This window comes from Bos indicus, chromosome 16 (assembly GCF_029378745.1).
Source record: "Bos indicus isolate NIAB-ARS_2022 breed Sahiwal x Tharparkar chromosome 16, NIAB-ARS_B.indTharparkar_mat_pri_1.0, whole genome shotgun sequence".
NCBI classification, from domain to species: Eukaryota; Metazoa; Chordata; class Mammalia; order Artiodactyla; family Bovidae; genus Bos; species Bos indicus.
In genome coordinates, this window is record NC_091775.1 from 25,206,849 (window position 1) to 25,228,651 (window position 21,803).

A 21,803-nucleotide genomic window follows, 5' to 3' on the forward strand; every position below is an offset into this window, starting at 1 on the left:
TTTGAGATGGAAAACTGAAGAAGAGCTACATTTTTCATCTTGAATATAGAAAGGCCCTGAGAAACACAATGTACTTAACTGACCCTTCTCAGAAACTTACGGGGGAAAACTCCACACTTCCTGCAGGGGAAGGTCTCTAGTGGAGCAGTGGCTGGTTTGGTGGTGGTGGTAGGGAGCTGATTCCCTCTCTGAAGGTGCCGTGCCCCTTCTGGTTGACCACTGTTGTGGTTTAGTCCCTAAGTTATGTTTGACTCTTTTGTGACCCCATGGATTGTAGCCCACCAGGCTCCTCTGTCCATGGGATTTCCCAGGCAAGAACCCTGGAGTGGGTTGCCGTTTCCTCCTCCAGGGGATCTTCCTGACCCAGGGATCAAACCAGGATCTCCTGCATTGGCAGGTAGGAATCTGGGGACAGATAAAGTAATTTCTCTCAGGCTGGTTGAGTATTCATATTTATTTCTTATGCATCCAATGAAGAGGCATTAATTAGTCTTGGCCCCTCCCATTTCCTCTCATCCTTCTTCTTAGGAGAAAAATGACTGGTAAACTCAGGAGTAGCAACTGAACTCTGCTCCTCCTCCTTCCTCTTTCTTCCTGGGCTCAGCCCACCTTCAAACTGCTGGGAAGTCTCCTTGGTCCAAGTGGTAAACTTGGCAGAAAAACCTTGCCCTAGATGGGAGAGGCCTGTAGCTGTCCAGTGCTTCCTGAGGCTTGGTGAATAAATTTTCTACTGAGAGTCTATATTAGAAATTGTTGTCTAATTACTTCTATATTATATTCCTCAAGCACATTCTCCAGGCTAGCTTTGTTTTTTGTTCAGTAATAAAACAGATATCTGTGGTTCAGTCTCTCATTCATGTACAACTCTTTTCAACCCCATAGGCTACAGCATGCCAGGCTTCCCTGTCCCTCACTATCTCCTGGAGTTTGCTCAAACTCATGTCCATTGAGTGGATGATGCCATCCAACCATCTCAATATCTGTCACCCCCTTCTTCCCCTGCCCTCAATGTTTTCCAGCATCAGGGTCTTTTCCAATGAGTCAGCTCTTCACATCAGGTGGCCAAAGTACTGGAACTTCAGCTTCAGCATCAGTCCTTTCAATGAATATTCAGGGTTGATTTCCTTTAGGACTGACTGATTTATGTGACCTCAAAAAAATCAGATGTTTGATCTAAAACTGTGTCCACACACTAATTGTGCTCCGCCTTTGCCAGGTGCCATGAAGTCTGCAGAACAAGTTCATCCACTGCATGCCACTTGATCCTCCTGATGATCCAGTGAGGTGGATGGATGGGAAAGCCTTCCGTAAGCTATTTCAGTATTATAATCACACTTGCCCTTAGTTGCATAACTCATGTCAAGGAGGTTTGAAAAAGTTAAGTAACACGTTATAGGTGGTGGGTTAGAACAGAACTCAAGGCTTTTGACTTTGGCAACTTGCTGCTAAAAATCTGTTGGCAGTGTATGTGTATAACTGATTCACTTCACTATATCCCTGAAACTAACACAACATTGTAAATCAACTATACTCCAATAAAAATTTAAAAAATCTGTTGGCAAGAATTCAAAGTATCTTCAAGTGGAATCTGGTTTAATCCTACATTTGAAACATTCACTTGTGACTTAATGAAGGGAACTTTAAGACTGTTGTGTGGAGATTGTAGTGGGTTTGTGAATCACCTAATGATTTTGTTCAAAGTGGCTATTCCTGTATCTGATACTCTGATATCCCCATGTGGTGGGTCTGCAGTGGGACCTAGGAATCCTCCTTTTTAGGAAGGCCTCAAACTGTTCTAAACTCTTACCTCATTACTGAGTCCTCTCTCTCCCCACTCTAATGTTGGCATTCTCTCTAATGGTGTGTAAAGAAATGTTAGCTTTCTTTGAGAAATGGAACTCACTAGCATACATTGTGTTAAAACACGGATATGTCCACATTGGGTGATCGGTTCATTCTGATCCAAACACGCGTCTCCCAGCTCTCTGAGGACCCTAGCGCCCACATCTGGAGGCAGTGGGAGACCACCTGTGTCCTGAAAGAGAGCAGAGCTCTGAAGGCAAAACTTGGATGGACCTTCAGGCAACTGAGTCAACTCCTGCATCATTCAGCTCAATTCAGTTCAATTGGGCAGGAAGGGGCAATGCTTGGGGCTGAGCAATTGTGCACAAATTGTGTAACAAATGCCTGTGTGATAACTATGCATGAGGAAATAATGAGAAAGAGTGCTTTGTAAGCATATTTGCTTCTTTTTATTTTGTTTATTTTAAATTTATTTTTACTTGGAAGGTAATTGTTGTGTGGGCCTTACAGTCAGAATAAAGTATCAGTGAAAGTGATAGTCGCTCAGTCATGTCCAGCTCCTAGAGACCCCATGGACTATAGCCTGCCAGGCTCCTCTGTCCATTGAATTCTCCAGGCAGGAGTACTGGAGCAGGTAGCCATTCCCTTTTCCCAAGGATTATCCTGTCCCAGGAATCGAACCCAGGTCTCCTGCATTGCAGGGAGATTCTTTACTGTCTGAGCCATCAGGAAAGCCCAAATATTGTGTATTAATACATATATTAATACATACATGGAATCTAGAAAAATAGTACTGGTGAACCTATTTGCAGAGAAGGAATGGAGAAGCAGACATAGAGAATGGACTTTCAGACACCGTGGGTGAAGGCGAGGGTAGGATGTTTTGAGAGAGTGGCATTTGCTTCTTTTTTAAAATCAATTGATGGGACTTCCCTGGTGGTCCAGTGGTTAAGACTCTGCATTTCCACTACAGTTGGCCTAGGTTTGATCCCTGGTCAGGGAACTAAGATCCTACAAGATGTGTGAACAAAACAAATCGAAGCAAAAATCAATTGGTGCCTTTTAATGAATCAAGAAGTAAGAAGGAAGTCCAAAATACAGCATTACCAATGTAAAGAACATGGGGGCCATTGGTATGGGCTTTTTTGTGTGTTTGTTTCTTTGTGTTTATTTTATTTTTCCAGACAAGGTAAGAGTTAGAGATGCTGGTGAGAAATTGCCACATTCTCTAAAAGCCCACAGAGATTCTGTCTGTCAACTGGTTTTCCTCTCTTTCTACCTTCCAGCCAAGCTTCAGAGGAAACTCTTTTCATGTGAACTGGAAAAGATGAATTTCAAGCTTCATTGAGAGCTTGAAAACCTAAAATCCTCCATGAAAAAAACCTGCATCTCCAGAATCTTTCATCCCAAAGAATTAGAAAGCTTTTTTTCTTGGGCTCTGAAATGGTTGGATTATTAACTATGATAACTTAAGTTACTGAATAGAAGGATGTAATAAATCTGAAGGTATTTGTTCTGGTTTTGACTAAGCAAAATTGTATAATATTAAATCAGATGTTGTTATAAACATATGAAATGGCACGTTTTTTCCCAGCTTGGGGCATTGTGGCATGAAGCTTCTGGGAATCTCAAAAAAAAAAAAAAATGTTTTTACATTCTTGCATACCGAGTCTGGTTTCTGCTAGGTTTTCTTCTTTCTGAGTATGAATGCTAAATAAAAGTGCTTCTGTTTAGATCCTTGTGTTTTCCCAGCAAGTTAGCAAGGCTGACTGATGATGTTCTTGCTCCTTTGCAGGCTGTTCTATAGGGTAGAAGGAAAGGCCTGGGACGTGTGTGTGTGTGTGTGTGTGTGTCCGTGTGTGTCTGTTAAATGGCAGGGATGAATGGCATCCTACTACCCTGGCATGTCTGGGTTGGAGAGACTCTTAGACACAAGCTAGTTCACCAACCTCCTCATGACCCTGGAGAGAGCGGCACAATTGCCTCTGGTAAGTGGTTATGTTGGCCTTGAGCTTCTGCCTCAAAGTGGTGGTAATGCTGCTGTGTGGTGCACAAAACAATGAGAAAAAAACTACAAAGAAATCATGACGTACAGAGTGCCAAAGAGCAATTATAGTTTTTCTTGTGTTGGAGCTTAGTGGTAATTTTTATTTCCTTAGTTTCCAGGTGTATTATTTTTCATAATGGGAGAAAGTAAATTGATATTCAAAACATAATTGTAGCCTTAAAAAAGTTTGAGTATTTAACAATCACCTTTAAGAAAGATGATTTGGGATTTTGGTAGCATTCTACAAATTGTGTAGAGCCACATTGTCCAACATGGTAGCCATTAGCTATGTGGGGTTCCTGAAATATGGCTGGTCCCCCCAGAGATGTACAATATATGAGAGATACACACCCAATTTCAAATACCTAGTGCAAATAAAAGAGTGCAAGATAGATCAGCAATCATTTTTATAATGATGATGCATTGAAATGACAACAGTTTGGAAATATTGGATTAAATTAATTATTTTTTAAAATTTATTTTATTGAAGTATAGCTGTATGCGTTAATTTCTGCTGTATAGCAAAGTGATTCAGTTATACATGTATATGTATACATATATAATCTTTTTCATATGCTAAATGGTTTATTATGATTATTACAGGATATTGAGTGGTGTTTCCTATTCTATACAGTAGGACCTATTGTTTATCCATCTGTATATAATAGTTTGCATCTGCTAATTCCAAACTCACAAGCCATCCTTCCCTACCCTCTCCCTTTGGCAACCACAAGTCTGTTCTCTATGTCTGTGAGTCTGTTTGTGTTTCATAGATACATTCTTCTGTGTCATATTTTAGATTCCACATATAAGTGATATCAGATGATATTAGTCTTTCTCTTTCTGACTTAGCATGATCATCTCTAGGTTCATCCATGTTTCTGTAAACAGAAGCAACCTAAATGTCCATCAACAGATGAACGAATTAAGAAGATATATACAATGAAATACTCAGCCATAAAAATGGATTGGCTATTAATAAATTAGTAAAATTATTTTCACTTTTTTTTTTTTACCTTTTTGGCATGACTACCAGAAAATTTAAAATGACATTATGTGGGTCTTGTATGAAGAGAGAAGATTAGCATTCTTTTTGACAAGAGTAGGGGAGGGCCTGGACAACACACATATAGTGAAGACATTGCCACCTATTTGGTAACATCTGAACATGGTTTTGAGAAAGGAGAGTGATAGCTTAATGAGTGTGAGGTGTCCTTTTAGGATGATATAAAGGTTCTGGATCCAGGTAGTGGTGATGGCTGCACAATATTGTGAATGTACTAAATATCACTAATGGTAAATTTTATGTCATGTGTATTTTATCACACACACACACACACAATTACATATGTGGCTTATATTATCCTTCTGTTTTCACGTGTTTAAAGTAAAGAGGTAGGGGGTATGGCTTTGCTTAAAATAGTGTCTCTAGAAATACAGAGGGCTTCCCTGGTGAGTCAGTGTAAAGAATCCACTTGCCAATGCCAGAGACATGGGTTCGATCCCTGGGTTGGGAAGGTCCCCAGGAATTGGCAACCCACTCTGGTTATCTTGCCTGGGAAATCCCACAGACAGGGGAGCCTGGTGGGCTACAGTCAATGGGATTGCAAAGAGTCAGAAATGACTTAGTGACTGAACAACAACAACAAGAAATAGAGAAAAATGTGGAAAGAGGCAAGCATGGACTGAAGGTGGTTGAGAGAGTTTAGAATTCTTTTCTCTCTCCCTTTGGTGAAAATGTTAACACGTTTCCTGAAGCCCCTGGAGGCCTTGGCTTCACGCAGTCCCTATCTCTTTGCAACGCCTTCCTCTAACTTGTCTCATTCCACTTTTCCTCCACACTTGGCATGCTGCCCATTGCAGGGTTTCTCACTAAAGATAACTCCTTCCCTAAAATTCCTCACAGTTATGTGGTGTTAAGGAATTAGCGATCTTGACAGTTGAAAATAAAATAGAACACTCAGATCAGGCTCCACAAGCCTCCTGCCTCCCAGATACTGTTGACTGAGAAAAACGAAAGTCTTATCTCTGCATCTCTGGAATCCAGCTTCTTCAGTGTACACCTCAGGAGGCAAAATGGATCTGTGGTGTCAGGAGTCAGGACAGTGGTCCTGGGGGCTGGAAGTGAAAGGAGGTGGCAGTGCACAGGTTGGGGTATCGCGAAGGGCTTGTGAGTGCGGCCAATATTCTGATCTGGGTGCTCCTTACCTCAGTAAGTCCATATGGTGAAACCATTGAATTGGTGACCCCATGTGCATTCCTCATCAATACCAAGTTTAAAAACAAACCACCCTGGGAGGTGGATACTTCTCTGAGTGTTGAGCGACCAGCCCTGGAATGAGTGAACGCGGGGTGGCTGGTGCATACCCACTTCCGGCGGGACCTGGATTGACAAGGTCAGTCCAGGAGGAAGAGGTGGAGACTTTCGGAGGTCCCGCCCCAAGACCCTCTGCCTGTGATCTTTGTGAGTGAGCGACTCGCCTCAGACAATTCACCTTTGTACCTTCTCTCCTGTCTCTGCATTTGGGGCCCCCACACACTTGGAGGTCAGGGAGGGAGGGGTGTGAGCTTGAGTGACTCTTAACAAGAGGCGGGCTCAGCCACTGGTGTAGGTGAGACCCCCTCAGGACAATCATATTCTTGGGAGAGATTGGAATTCTTCCCCTGCCGTAAATAGACCCCCGTGAGGGGAGGGGGGACTGCCCCGGAGCCACCAGGCCCTGTGGTTATCACCTACGGAAATCCTGTGTAGTGGTAAATACAGCCTCAGCAAAGCCTGGAGAAGAGATTACAGGGGGGAGCCAAGGAGGGCTGCTGAGGAGGCTGCCCTGGGAGGTTATTAACCAGATAGGGGCGGGAAACCAGAGGCTGGGGGATTTGGGTTGGAGGAACACAGGAGGAAATGAGGGAGGAAAAATAAACAACTGAGATTAGCAAGCTCACTTGCTTCCTCCCCTCCACCCTTTTGTTTTGTGCCTGGAAGAGGTCGCCCCTGAGATCTCCTCTGCTGCAGACAACAGCCTGAAGGCTGATTTTGTAAACGGGGCCTGGCTCCTGCCTCCTTCCCCCATAGCCAGTTAGTTTCTCGCAGTGACCTTGCCCCCCAAAACCAGCCTGCGGCAGGATTCCTACATGCTCCCACCCCCCACCCCCACCCCCACCTCTACAAGTGCAAAGTGCCCAAGGAGATGTGTCCAGCTGGATCACCAGGGGCACCAAATGCCGTGTCCCTGTCAGGGAACTGGTTCAGGGGAGGTTCATGACAATGTTGTTGACCCTCGGAGAGGTTTTTGTTTCTTTGGATCACAACCAGAAATGATCAGATGTGGCCCTACTTTGAAGTGCTAACGTTCAGGTCCGCCAGCCTGCTGGAAGTCATCTGGTTCCCTTGGAAAAACTTCAGCCCCATAAGATAGGCGAGAGGGAACTGGAAGGTGACCAGGAAAACTGCCTGTTCAGACCTCAGCGCTGGCTGTGCTGGTTGAGTGACTGGGGGCCAGGCTTCCTAACCTTTGTGGGTCTTCACTGAAACAGCCATAAAATAGGAATGAGTATGCTAACGCACCATCCATCATATGATACTACTGAGGCCTCATGTATACACGACTATCTGATAGCAGGTATGTAAAAGTACTTTGTGAACTGCAGAGCGCCTCCCTGGGAACTTTATGGCAGGGGTTATCAGAGTGGTCTGCTAGGGTGTGTGGGCAGAAAATTGTTACAGAGAATGCACAGAACTCCAGTTTGCAAATGTTTTACTTTTATGTTAGAGAATCTTTAAGGAAAATCAAGATCCTGATAAAAATTAGCTAACCCTCAATGCTTGTTACTTAAGAGAAAAGCTGCTTGAGACTTTCCTGCCCATCCAGTGGTTAAGAGTCTATGCTTCCACTGCAGTGGCCGTGGGTTCAATCGCTGGTCTTGGAACTAAGATCCAAAATCCTGTGGGGCCACGGCCAATAAATAAATAAATGAGAGAAGCACCTCAATAGAAAACCTTGGGATGGCATTTTGGGGTCACATCTGAAATCACTTTGTTCTTAGTCCACCCCTGGGGCCTTTCTCTCCTGCTCAGACACATGTCTGCACCAGGGAGCAGATTCCCACCCTCAACTCACCTCTTGCACAGCAGTCAATGCCTTTATAAGTTCTTTCTTTCTTTTTTTTTAATTAATTTTTATTGGAGTATGGTTGCTTTACAATGTTGTGTTAGTTTCTGCTGCACAGCAAAATGACTCAGCTATACATAGACGTTCTTTCTGCATTGCTTGTTTAGGCCCGGTCCAACGAGCTCCCCGTCTGTGAGGCCTGTCTCTCTAAGCAGTGTAAAAATGTGAAGTGCCAGGGTAGTTATCTAGAGAGAGGGCAGGCTAGGAGCAGCTTATTGAAAGCCTTTCTCCTGCTTAGCTGCCCGCTGAATAGGCTCCCTAAAGATGATGAGGCGTTAGAGGCCAGAGACAGTTTTGTTTTTTTTTTTAATTTGGACCATTAAATATTTTTTTAATTGGAGGATAATTGCTTTACAGTGCTGTTTTGGCCATACAACAACATGAATCAGTCATAAGTCTACATATGTCCTCTCCCTCTTGAACCTCCCTCCCACCTCCCACCCCATCCCACCCTTCTAGGTTGTCACAGACCACTGGGTTGAGCTTCCTGTGTTATACAGTAAGTTCCCACTAGCTATCTGTTTTACATATGATAATGTATATGCTTCAAGGCTACTCTCTCAATTCATCCCACCCTCTCCACAAGGCTGCTCTCTATGTTTGTGTCTCTGTTCTTACCCTGCAAATAGGTTCATCAATACAGTTTTTCTAGATTCCATATATATGTGTAAGTATATGATATTTGTTTTTCTCTTTCTGACTTACTTCACTCTGTAACAACAGGCTCTCGGTTCATCCACTTCAGTAGCTGCTGCTGCTGCTGCTAAGTCGCTTCAGTCGTGTCCGACTCTGTGCGACCCTGTAGACGGCAGCCTACCAGGCTCCTCCATCCTCTAGAACTGACTCAAATTCATTCCTTTTATGGGTGATTAATATTTCATTGTATATATGTACCAGAATTTCTTTATTCAGTCACCTGTCGAAGGACATCTAGGTTGTGTCTATGTTCTGACTACTGTAAATAGTGCTGCAATAACCATTGAGGTACATGTGTCTTTTTGTATTACGGTTCCCTTAGGGTATACGCCCAGTAGCGGGACTGCTGGCCCATGTGGTAGTTTTAGTCCTAGTTTTTTACTGTTCTCAATAGTGGTTGTGTCACTTTACTGATGTGGACCATTTTAAAGTCTTTATTGAATTTTTTACAATATTGCTTTTTTTAAAAAAAATGTCCTGGTTTATTGGCCATGAGGCATGTGGAACCTTAGCTCCCTGACCAGGTATCGAACCCTCATCCCTACATTGGAAGGTGAAGTCTTAACCACGGGACCACCAGGGAAGTCCCATGGAAGACATCTTAAAGACGTTCATAAAATGCTTATTGAGCACCTACTATGGGCTCCACACAGTCATCAACAAAACAGACACAGTGCTGCAGTCAGTAATGGAGCTTCCCCTACAGTGGGAAAGCCTGGCATGAAGCAGCTAATGACACAAATAACTAATTGCAAGTGTGACGAACATTACCAAGGGGAAGTTCAGGGTCCCAAGAGACCATTTCAGCCTAGCCCTGGAGGATAACCGCCTCATGCAATGCAGGATGTGGTGGTGGTTAGGATTAGATGTGGGGAGACACTTTCCCAGCAAAAGGAACCTACATATGAACATATTCTTCCCTGGGAAAGGACGTGATGCCATATATTCCATTTACAGAAGGACAGCCACAGTTATATGAAAAGACTATTAAAATACTTTCCTCTTTTCTGATTTCATCTCTGTGTGTTTATTTTCTTCATATACTTCAATGAAAACAGTATACCACTGTAGACTGAATATAAAAATGAACACCAGCTGTCTTCTGTTAAGCAAAACATAAAGATATTTGCAGAAATATAAGATAATGCCACTTAGCACTAAAATTTTGGAGGGGAGATATAATTGTTTTTAAAAATATGGTATTCATGCTAACGTGTAGTGAGCTGACTATTGCTTTTTAGAAGACTTACTAAATGTATTTTTTAATTTCTCAAAAGAAAATATCTGCTTTTTCAGGAGGAAAACTGGAGGCATGGTCTCCTTGTCTTCAGCCATCCCCTTGGTGGAGCGCCCACCTTGAGTATCAGGAAGGATCGCCTCCCGTCAGGCCAGCCCGCTCTCTCCAGCTTCACATGCTGCACTTCCGAGAGTCCCTGGAACTCCAGAAATCCTTCCCTGGTTCCCTCGGGTACACCTGCTGTTCCCCACACTGATCTCCACTCCTGTGGATGTCCAGACCCAGAATGCGAGAGTAGATGTCCGGGTGAGGTGCACAGGCCCACACAGAATGACCAATGGGGACACGGCCACCTCAAGGCTTATGCTCAGTAGGAAAATATAGGTTCTACCAGCGCCAACCAGCCAGTCATTCTGGAATAAGTGCACAGTGTTGTCAGATATTCTGCTGATTTTTGAAAAGAAGTCAGACGTCAATATTTTAAAGCACAGTGTGGTTCAAGTTTCTAAAAATCACGACATGGGCCAAAACAAAAGTCTGGGTCAGATTTACCTGTGGCTGCTTTGCTACCTGTGTGTGTAGGCAAAGTAGTGGATTCTTTGCACCTTCTACATTTACAAAACCTGAAATACTTTATGCATTCATTCATTTGATAATTCTCTTCATCTCTCCTGAGCTGGTACTACACAGGGAGTTAGGGAAAGCAGATAACCAAGATGCAATATATCCCTACATAAGGAATGTCAGTGTGACGTGACCTGTGTCCAGCTGGATCAACCTCTCCTCTGCTCCCATAGCACCTGTGCACTGAACACACTGGCTGGAAACTCACATTTTGCTGGGCTGTGTCTTCCTAGCTCTGTGACATCCTACTTACCTGCTACCTGAACCATATACTTCAGTTCTGTACCCCCAGCTTCTAACCTGACCCAGGACCTAACACACTGTAGTGGTTTTGGAAAAGCTTAAGGACTGACAAGTGAGTAAGCAGCCCACTCACCCACTCACGGGTCATTCAGGGCAGTGAAAGCAAAGAAGGGTCTCCCTGTGTCCAGCTTCTATTCCTACCTTCAACCCCAGATTTTTAAACTCTTTTGTCAAGAAAAAAAGCAAATGCTAATTGTCCTAAAATAGGCCATAATAAGGGCTTCCCAGGTGGCTGCTGCTGCTGCTGCTAAGTCACTTCAGTCATGTCCGACTCTGTGCCACCCCAGAGACAGCAGCCCACCAGGCTCCCCCGTCCCTGGGATTCTCCAGGCAAGAACACTGGAGTGGATTGCCATTTCCTTCTCCAGTGCATGAAAGTGAAAAGTCAAAGTGAAGTCGCTCAGTCGTTTCTGACTCTTAGTGACCCCATGGACTGCAGCCTACCAGGCTCCTCTGTCCATGGGATTTTCCAGGCAAGAGTACTGGAGTGGGGTGCCATTGCCTTCTCCATTCCCAGGTGGCATTAGTGGCCAAAAACTTGCCTGCCAATTCAGGAGATGCAAGAGTTGTGGATTTGATCCCTGGGTTGGGAAGATCCTCTGGAAAAGGAAATGGCAACCCACTCCAGTATTCTTGCCTGGACAATACCATGGACAGAGGAGCCTGGCAGGCTACAGTCCATAGGGTTGCAAGGAGTCGGACACGACTAAGCACACACATAGGCTAAAATAATGTAAAGAAGCAAAACCATAGAAATCAATACGAATGAAAGTATTATCTCTGAGAGTTAAAGTCATTCATTCATTCAAAAAATGTCAAGGTGAGTACCATACTCCATTGAAGAGATGAGACCATTAAAGAAAGCAGATTTAAAAAATCGGTATTCATGTGAAGTCTCAGTGTCATGGGAAAATCATTGATTCAGGAGTTAGATCATTTGGCTTCTTGTCCACCTTTCCCACTGTAAGATCTGGAGCAACCTACTGACTGCATCTGGGCCTGTTTCTTTCTCCTGTAAATTGAGAGGTGATCAGAGTATTTCCAGTGTGACTTTTGGCTTTTACAAAATCTGTGATTCCTGGCAACCAGTTGCCTCTTCTGAGATCACCTAACCTGGCAGTAAAAAAAGAAAGAAAGAAAGAAATCTGTAAGCCAGCCTATGTCTGCCTCCCTCTCCAAGAGTGATCAGAGCCTTGCTCCCCACAGGACAGAAGAATGAATAATAGTGCACTGGAATTCTCACGTCCTTCCCTCTTCCTTGAGAACCAAGGGACTGACTCAAAAATACTGAGAAATAAACAGACCACTCCAGAGCCTTTCTGGAGGTTTTAACAGCACTTGGATGCTTGGCATATTTATCTCGATTTCAGTATTTGAAGGCTTAAACTCTGCGCCTCTCCACTGACCCTGCAGCATTCTCTAACTGGGGCTTTGGAGATAACCATTAGGAAAAAGAGCTGAAGAATGCTTCCTCGGGGGAAGGGGAAATCAGGCACCATCAAGAACATTCAGTCTATAATATCATTTTCCTCTGGGATTCAAAGATCGCTTAATGTACTATATTTATCATGCAGTGAGTCTCATTAACTGTCTTATTCAGAACTTCCGCTTCCTATAGTTGACTTCTTTTGGCCCATAACTTGTCATATATCTTATATGGCTAATATATTGAATTTCAACCATTAGCACTTGTTTATTAAAAACAAAACATAAATAAAATTGCAAATAATCAAACAAAACTTGGTAGATAGCAAGCCCATGTTTTCCTCTTAAATTTCTTTAAGTTGGACATGATTAAGCACACATATAGACTAAAATAATGTAAAGAAGCAAAACCAGAGAAATGTTAAAAAAAAAAAGCTGCTAAGGAGATTTCCATGCTTTTTAAAGAAATGTCTTGGAACTATCCTAAAATTTGGAGTTTCCTAAATAAGTTGACTATTTTAAAATAATACTTTGGAAGCTTTCTTTTCCACAAAAGATGATCAACTAGCAAAGGGTGCCAGCTTCCATTTAGAGCCAAATCTTGGAGAAGTGAGAGGAAGTTGATGGATGTCAGAAGCTAAGAGAGAAACTGTAGGACAAACAGGATGTGATGACTAATTTTTTGTGTCAACTTGACAAGCCATGCGGAACCCAAAAATTTGGTCAAACATTATCCTGAATGTATCTGTGATGATGTCTCTGAATTAGATTAATGTTTGAATTGGTAGACTGAGTAGCAGATTACCCACCCTAATGTGGGTGAGCCGCGTCCAATTAAAGACCTGAATAGAACAAAAAGGCTAAGAAGGAATTCCTTCTGCCTGACTGCTCAACTGGGACATCAGCCTTTTCCATACTGAAACTGAAACATTAGCTCTTTTGGGGTCTTGAGCCTGCCAGCTTTCGGACTGGAACTTAGACTATTGGTTCTCCAGGTCCTTGGGCCTTTGGACTTGGGCTAGAACTACATATCAGCTCTCCTAGGTCTTAGTATGAAAAATCTAGCAGTAAAAATAAAGAATTCAGCACTTGGATTAAAACTACTTTTTCTTTCTTAATTTAAAATATATATAGGGGTTATAAGGTGTAGACTTGTAATATGTATGAAATAATAGCATAAAGGTTGAAGGGGAGTGGATGAATGGAACTATACTGTTGGCAAGGATTTTTTTTAACACTTCATACAATATTAGCTCTAAGTAACCAGTTAAGAATTCCTAAAACAACTACTAAACAAAAACAAAAGCAAAAAAAAAAAAGTGCAAGGAGGTAAAGCCAGTGGAAGAATGGAATAGTAAAAAATATTCAATTAACCAAAAGAAGGTAGAGCACAGAAAAATAAAAGACAAATGGGAGATATACACAATGGACTATTCAGATCAGATCAGATCAGTCGCTCAGTCGTGTCTGACTCTTTGTGACCCCATGAATCGCAGCACGCCAGGCCTCCCTGTCCCTCACCAACTCCCGGAGTTCACTCAGACTCACGTCCATCGAGTCAGTGATGCCATCCAGCCATCTCATCCTCTGTCATCCCCTTCTCCTCCTGCCCCCAATCCCTCCCAGCAGCAGAGTCTTTTCCAATGAGTCAACTCTTCGCATGAGGTGGCCAAAGTACTGGAGTTTCAGCTTTAGCATTTGAGTCAGTTCTAATGAGGTGGATGAAACTGGAGCCTATTATACAGAGTGAAGTAAGTCAGAAAGAGAAACACCAATATAGTATATTAACACATATGTATGGAATTTAGAAAGACGGTAATGATGACCCTATATGCAAGACAGCAGAGTTGACACAGATGTAAAGAGACACAGATGTAAAGATCAGACTCTTGGACTATGTGGGAGAAGATGAGGCTGGGATGACTTGAGAGAATAGCATTGAAACATGTATATTACCATATGTAAAACAGATGACCAGTGCGAGTTCAAAGCATGAAGCAAGGGACTCAAAGCTGGTGCTCTGGGACAACCCTGAGGGATGGAGTGGGGAGGTAGGTGGGAGGGAGGTTCAGGATGGGGGAACACATGTACACTGTGGCTGATTCATGTCGATGTATGGCAAAAAACACCACAATATTGTAAAGTAATTAGCCTCCAATTAAATAAAATTAAAAAAAAAAAACAACAACAAATAGGAGAAACAGAAAGCAAAGAGCAAATGGTAGACCTCAATCCTACACAGCAATAATTAAACTAAATGTAAATAGGCCAACTAAATAGGCAAAGTTTGTAGGAGTGGATAAAAAAAGCAAGACTAAAAGTGTCTGTTATCTTCAAGAGAGGTACCTTAAGTATAAGAAAATAGATGGATTGAAAGTTAAAGAATGGACAGTGACATATGAGGCAAACGAAAGTATGAGAAAGTTTGAATGGCTATACTAAAATTAGGCAAAATAAACTTCAAAGCGAGACACAGTGTCAGAGATAAGAGAGGCACTTCATGACAATAAAATGGCAAAAGATTTATCAATTTTGTTTATCTTTGCCAAAACCCAGTTTTCAATTTCACTGATCTTTTATAGTTTTTTAAAAATTTCTATTTATTTCCTCTCTGATCTTTATTATTTCTTTCCTTCTATTGATTTTGAACATTTTTTTTTAACTCCTTTAGATGGTAAATCTTGCCTGGAGAATCCCAGGGATGGGGCATCCTAGTGGGCTGCCGTCTGTGGGGTTGCACAGAGTCGGACACGACTGAAGTGACTCAGCAGCAGCAGCAAGATTGTTTATTTGAGGTTTTTCTTTATTGAGGTAGGCCTGTATCACCAAACTTCCTTTTTAGAACTGCTTTTGGTGTCTTCCATAGATTTGGAGTGCTGTGTTTTCAGTTTTCCTTTGTCTTAAGGTATTTCATGATATTCTCTTTGATTTATTTTTTGACCATTGACTTTTTAGTAGATAAATTTAGTGATAGATGGACTTGATCATATCTCTAACTTACTCTTAAATGATCAAAAAAATACACTTATAAATATAGGTAAATTGATCATGAGAAAGCAAATGGGACAAAATGTAATTAGTTGGTAAATTGGGGTATACTGATGGGAGTTCTGTGTACTATTCTTTTCACCTTTCTTTGTTTCAAATTATATTAAAATTATAAGTTATCAACAAAATAAATGGGGAAAGGATTGATTATTACTAAGAGAATTGGGGGCAGGAGGAGAAGGGGACGACAGAGGATGAGATGGCTGGATGGCATCACTGACTCGATGGACGTGAGTCTGAGTGAACTCCGGGAGTTGGTGATGGACAGCGAGGCCTGGCGTGCTGTTACTCATGGGGTCACAAAGAGTCGAACACGACTGAGTGACTGGACTGAACTGAACTGAAGAGTGATTAAAATTGCAGGGGTTAAAGGCAATCATATATCCATTCCCTTGGATAAATGTAAGATGATATACAAAAATAATGGTATATAATGCAGCAGTCAAAATTAAAAACATGTATATACATAAAACAACATGTGTAGATCTTTAAAAGATACTGTTGCATGACTAGAGTAAGAAATATAATGAGATAACACAGCTAATACTATGTGTAAATTAAACACACACAATAATATCATGATATTTATAAATATGCATATAACTAAGAACATAAATTAGATACTCTGGGGTGGGTGCTTATGGTAGAGAGAAAAATGGGATTCAGGCTGAAGGAGCAGAGGAAAGAAATAATAATAAAGTAGACGTAAAATAAGAGAGGAGACTTGCAAGGACTGATGATGATGGTACACCATGGACAGAAAAATAGGATGAAATACCTGCCACTGGTGTCCAAAACAAAACAAAGCAATGCTGAGTGCCTTTCAAGATGCCTCTTAGACTTAAGTTTTTATGTATTGACTCATTCATGCAGCACATAGTGAGTGAGTATGAAAGCACCTTGTTAGATGCTTGGTGAGCAGTCTGAATAAGATAGGAACCTCTCTTGTTGACTGCAGTTCAGGACCTGGCCTAGAAGAGTGAGTCTTAATCATCTGCCACTGGAGAAGGCCACGAGTGGTGTTGGAGATGAAGAAAAGTCCAGAATAACCATTTTTGCTGAGTTTGTGCTATTGCTTCTGCTTCTATGAATGGATCACAATAAGCCACTTTATCATTTCCTCTCAATTTATACTTCCTTGCCATTTGCAGTATTCCCTCCTAATTCCTGGTGTCCATAGTGTATTATCAGTTTTGTTTTGATTAACTTGATCTGTTAAATAGCCCTTTGTAGTGTTAAGCGTGGAAATGTGAGGCCTGAGCTGGGAATTCAAGTCTAAAATTCACTTGAACTTTATACTCACTGTCCATCCCAGTCATCAGGCCCCTGTTACTGTAGTGTCTGGTAGACACGTCAGGCCCTTCTTATGAGAATGAAAGCTCCTTCCACTGTCTTTACCTCTACAATAATACTACACAGTCACATTGAATTAATATTAGCAAAAATGTGCTAATATTGAGTCTGGATAATCTAGTTGCGCCATCCAGATCCTTAGCTTCTACTGATGCCCACAATGAGGTCTAATCAGTACTATGGTACACAATAGAAGCATACTTCTAATTCTTTAAAAAAGAATTTCAAGTATTTTCACAAACTTTAGCATGAATTACTGTGTAGTTATTTTCGCAGTTGTCAGCAGCTCTGGCTCCAACTAACGAGAAATATATTTTCCCACAGACAATCTAGGATGCAAAACACATTGTTCAAACTTTAAAAAAAAAAAAACAACAAATAATTAAAATAAGATATTGTGAGAGCTTTGAAGTGCCTGGGGCACAATGACAGGTTCCTTTGTTGAACAGCTGAGTTTCCTAATGCCAGTCAGCTAGATCCTTATCACACATTTCTGAGCAGGAGACAATGAAAAGGGCCCAGCATGAATAAAAGAACAGATGAGAACTGTTCTGTGATAAAGGCTGAAAAGGAGGCCTGGCAAGTGCCCGGATCCTCATAGAAGACAAATAGCGAGGTGGGGAGAGAGGTACACTTTATCTTCAGCGTTCTTTTTATAGCTCCGATCTAGAATTGTTTTCCCTTGAAAATGAATGGAGTGCTGGGGGAAGCCGCTTGGCCCTGTTCTCTGGCCTTTTCATTGCACCCTGCAGCCATTTTAATGAGTTATTTCTCACAGTCGCCCTACCAGTCAGGTCGTCATCAATATCCCTGCTTTAGAGGCACAGCTTAAGTGAGGCAAGAGCTGAGGGGTGACTCAGTAATGGGCTTTAACTATGTGAGGGTCACGTGGCTGAGGATGGGGAACAGCTGTCCTCCGGGCCCTCTCCTGAGTTCAGAGCAGAGACTGTGGGCAGAATTTCAGCAAGGAGAGATGGATATTAGAGAGAGCCGAGAGAGAGCTCCCCGTCAAGGGGGATGGTGCATTAGTACTTACTGTACCCCCAGGGACTGAGCCCCATCTCTTACTCCTGCACTGGCCGGCAGGTTCTTTACCGCTAGTGCCACCTACAAAGCCCAGGGGGATAGTATTGGCTGACAGATCAGGAAGCTTTTCTGAGAGAAGGAATCTGTCTTCTACTTTTGTACCGCTCTATCTTCCCTGGTGGCTCAGATGGTAAAGAATCCACCTGCAAAGTGGGACACCTGTGTTCGATCCCTGGGTTGGAAAGATCCCCTGGAGGAGGGCATGGCAACCCACTCCAGTATTCTTGCCTGGAGAATGCCCATGGACAGAGGAGCCTGGCTGGTCCTCTGCAGGGGGTCACAAAGAGTCGGATGCAACTGAGTGTCTGAGCATATAGCATCTACTAGATACACACATTCTGAGAAAATTAATGTTCAAGGGATTAATTAATGAACGATAATACCAACTCTGTACATGAGGATCTTTCCACCAAGCTTGAGACACGTTCACCTTGGCTGACTTGATCTCCCGAGCAGGAGGGACCAAATGAGCCTACAAGGTCACTACTTTGCTTGGGTTCTATAATTAGCTTTTATCTAGTATTGGCTCTGTCCAAGTCAATTGAAAATTTGGTCAAGTCAGTAGTTTTTTAAAAGATTTTTTTGTTGTGGACCATTTTTGAAGTCTTTATTGAATTTGTTACAGTATTGCTTCTGTTTTATGTTTGGTTTTCTGGCCATGAGACATGTGGGATCTTAGCTTCCCGACCAAGGATTGAATCCACACCTCTGCGTTGAAAGACGAAGTTTTAACCTCTGGACCACCAGAGAAGTCCCAAGTCAATACTTCTTGACCATCTACTATTTGGAAGGCAAGAGGCAAGGCTTTGAGTGGCTTACAGAGATGAATTAGTCATGGCTCCTGTCCCCTGAAAGCAAAAGATAAATTGGGAGACAAAGAAATACATACAATTTCTTACAATACCCATATCTGAGAATATGAGAAGAGCTATCTTAGAAATCCAGTCAAAGCTCATGAGACCATGGAGAAGGAAGTGAGGCATTCCAGTTTGGTAAGTGGAAGGGGAATGATAATTAAAAACACTAACATTACTGTGTACCATGCAGGTGATAAGTGATTTGTTTATGGATTATTTTATTTACATCCTTACAATAATGGTATCCAATAAGTACTAATGCTATTTTCATTTTATTCATGATAATGTGGAAGCAGAGTACAGTTAAGTAACTTACTAGCAGGCAGCAGAGGCAAAATCAAAGCTAGCTTTCTGGTAGATCTTAAGCTAAGTCTTGAAGAAAATGAACGTATTTAGCACATGCTAGAGTCCAATCTCTGGGCCAGGTGTTTCATACAGGTAATTCGTTTACTTCTCATGAAAACTCTGGAAGTTATATTATCATCCGCATTTTAGAAATGTGAGACTCAAAAAAGTGTAAATGACTTGACTGAATTACCTGGCTTAAAACATGTCAAAAGAGGCACTCAAACCCAGCCTAGTATGGTCTCAAAATATGTTATTTCCCCCAGTGTCCATGATGTTGCCTTAAGTAAAACAAATGGCCAGTGAATGATACCTTAGAGCCTCTGGAACTGCAGGAAGGCAGTCATATCCAACTGAAGGTACTGGGAGATCTCAGGCATGGATCCTGAAAAGCCTCCAGACCACTGTAGGCACACACATATAGATGACCTGCCTGTAGCAATAGCAGACTTCAGGTAGAGTGTCCAGCATTTCAAAACTGGTCAAGCTGTCTGTAGAGCTTTTGTATTAGTCATCTATGGTTTCATAGAAAATTAGTACAAGTTTAATGGCTTAAACCAATACCATTCTGATCTTACAGTTTCTATGTGTCAGGAGCTTGGACACAGCTTAGCTATGTCCTCTGCTCAGGCTCTCACAAGGCTGCAATCAGACTATGAGCCTGCTGCATTCTCCTGTGGAGCTGAAGATCCACTTCCAGTCTCATTCAGATTGTTGCTGCTGCTGCTAAGTTGCTTCAGTCGTGTCCGACTCTGTGCAACCCCGTAGACGGCAGCCCACCAGGCTCCGCCGTCCCTGGGATTGGGAGCATTCAATTCTGTGCAGGTGTTGGGCTCCTCAGCGCCTGGACAATGCCCCCTCACCACTGGAGTTCACAGTAGAGCTGTTTGCTGCTTCAAGGCCAGAAAGAGAATGCCCCTGGGGAAGGACCCAATCCCCCTTGTAAGTCAGATCCGCTCAAGATAATCTCCCTTTCCCTCATAGCTCAGTTGGTAAAGAATCTGCCAGCAATGCAGGAGACCCTGGTTCAATTTCTGGGTTGGGAAGATCCTCTGGAAAAGGGATAGGCTACCCACTCCAGTATTCTTGGGCTTCCCTTGTGGCTCAGCTGGTAAAGAATCTGCCCGCAATGCGGGAGACCTGAGTTTGATCCCTGGGTTGGGAAGATCCCCTGGAGAAGGGAAAGGCCACTCACTCCAGTATTCTGGCCCAGAGAATTCCATGGACTCTATAGTCCATGGGGTCACAAAAAGTCGGACATGACTGAGTGACTTTCACTTTCACCTGATTTGAGATCTCAGTTACAACAGCAAAGTCTCTTCTTCTTTTCTATATAAGGGACACTAGTCAAAGAGTGACATCCCATCCCATTTACAGGTTCTGTCCCTACTCAAGGGGAGGGGATTGCATAGGACATACACACTCGGGGGCTGGAATTTGGGGGTTGTCTTAGAACTCTACCCGCCACTTGAAACTCATTGCTGGTGCCCATGGGTTCACCTGCCTCCCTCAGATGAAATCAGGACCCCGTTGTCTAGGCAGGGCCAGAGCAGAGTCTGTTTACTGACTGCATGTACTTTGAAAATTTTCTCTCCAGTTCTCCCTTGTGAAGGGCCCATCTGTCACCCCTCAGTCAGTTTTGGCCATGGGTCAGCATTTCTGATGAAAAATTTCATGGGAAAGGGGTGACATTTACGCCAGAAGTTGACTTGGTGATCAGGTTTGGTGAGTATTTTTTAATTAGCTCTGCTTCCCCTCTCTCCCATTGTTGTTGATGGTCAAGACGTTGTTGGACATATTATTTATTAAATAAAGAGGAAAAGGTCAAGGTTAAGGCCAAATACTTGAAAGGAAGCAACGTGTCTGAGGGCATCTAAATGTCATTTGATGGAATCAGCTCCTAGACTTGAAGATTTTATCTTTAAGCTGTCTTGGGAAGCTGCATTTTAACTCAACCAAGGAACTCTTATAAATGGAGTTGAATTGCTTTTTCAAGAATTGTCTATTGAAACCCCACCTTAGGTTTTTTTCCTTTCTTTTGTTTTATTCTGTTTACGATTTTCACGCACACACACAACCCCAAAAAGAATGGGACCATTAAAGAAAGCTAAGCGTGTGACACTAAGTAAATTTGTAAGAAAGCAGTTTAGGGATTTCAATCTCATTTAAAAATGTCCAACCTTTAATATCGTTAGACAGTTCATGGCATAGTTCTGCCAAAACAGAGACAACTGTTTCTCCAAATTCAACTGTGATGGTGAGCTAGTTTTTTGAGAATGGAAACAAAAATAAAGCCAAACAAAACTCCCTACCATTGTGATCAAAGGTTAATTTTTACAATGTTCTCAAGACTAAAGAGGCATTTATTCCTATTGTCCTCTAATGCTTCAGTGATTAAGTCTGCTCAGAACACAAGCAGTTCAGAAAGGCTCAGCTCCTACAGCTGTTGGGTGTGAAAAGTTTTGGCTAGATAGGAGGGTGGAGGGATTTTTGGAGGGGGGGTCCACATCTGGGGCCAGACTGGGACCAGAGTGAGTCTGGAATATTCTTTCAGTTTCCATCTTCTCTTCAGCACCCACCCATTTCAAATAGCTTCAGCCTTGAAGGCCTTGATGACTTTAAATATCTTCCTGGGTCTGTAATGAAGATGATTATAAATATTACAAGAGATTTACCACTTCAGTGTGAAATTCTCCGATACCGGCAGGGAGTTTTTAAACACAACTGGCAACAAGAAGCATATGGTCAGAGATTCAAGTTACTGCTTTTTTTTTTTTTATTGTTGTCTGCCAAGGACAATATATTTTTTT

At 42.4% G+C, this 21,803-nt stretch overlaps 1 protein-coding gene, 1 non-coding gene and 1 pseudogene across 3 annotated transcripts in view; all 3 read left to right on the forward strand.

Moving 5' to 3' along the window:
• Window positions 1-14,266, forward strand: part of LOC139176340 (mitochondrial amidoxime-reducing component 1-like) — a 45,438-nt gene extending 31,172 nt beyond the window's left edge. Inside the window, exons 7-8 of one of the 2 annotated variants that reach the window (XM_070767978.1) lie at window positions 1,217-1,307; window positions 10,012-14,266. In XM_070767978.1, the coding sequence (XP_070624079.1) occupies window positions 1,217-1,283 (67 nt within the window). In that variant the 3' untranslated portion in view covers window positions 1,284-1,307; window positions 10,012-14,266. Of the gene's footprint in view, window positions 1-1,216; window positions 1,308-3,089; window positions 4,246-10,011 lie in introns of those variants that run through there. The other variant, XM_070767977.1, reaches the window with a different exon arrangement.
• On the forward strand, window positions 2,734-2,806 carry TRNAG-UCC (transfer RNA glycine (anticodon UCC)). Its single transcript has one exon. It is a non-coding gene; the product is annotated as a tRNA-Gly (tRNA).
• On the forward strand, window positions 4,911-5,028 carry LOC139176571 (U6atac minor spliceosomal RNA; annotated as a pseudogene).
• Window positions 14,267-21,803: the final 7,537 nt, after the last annotated feature.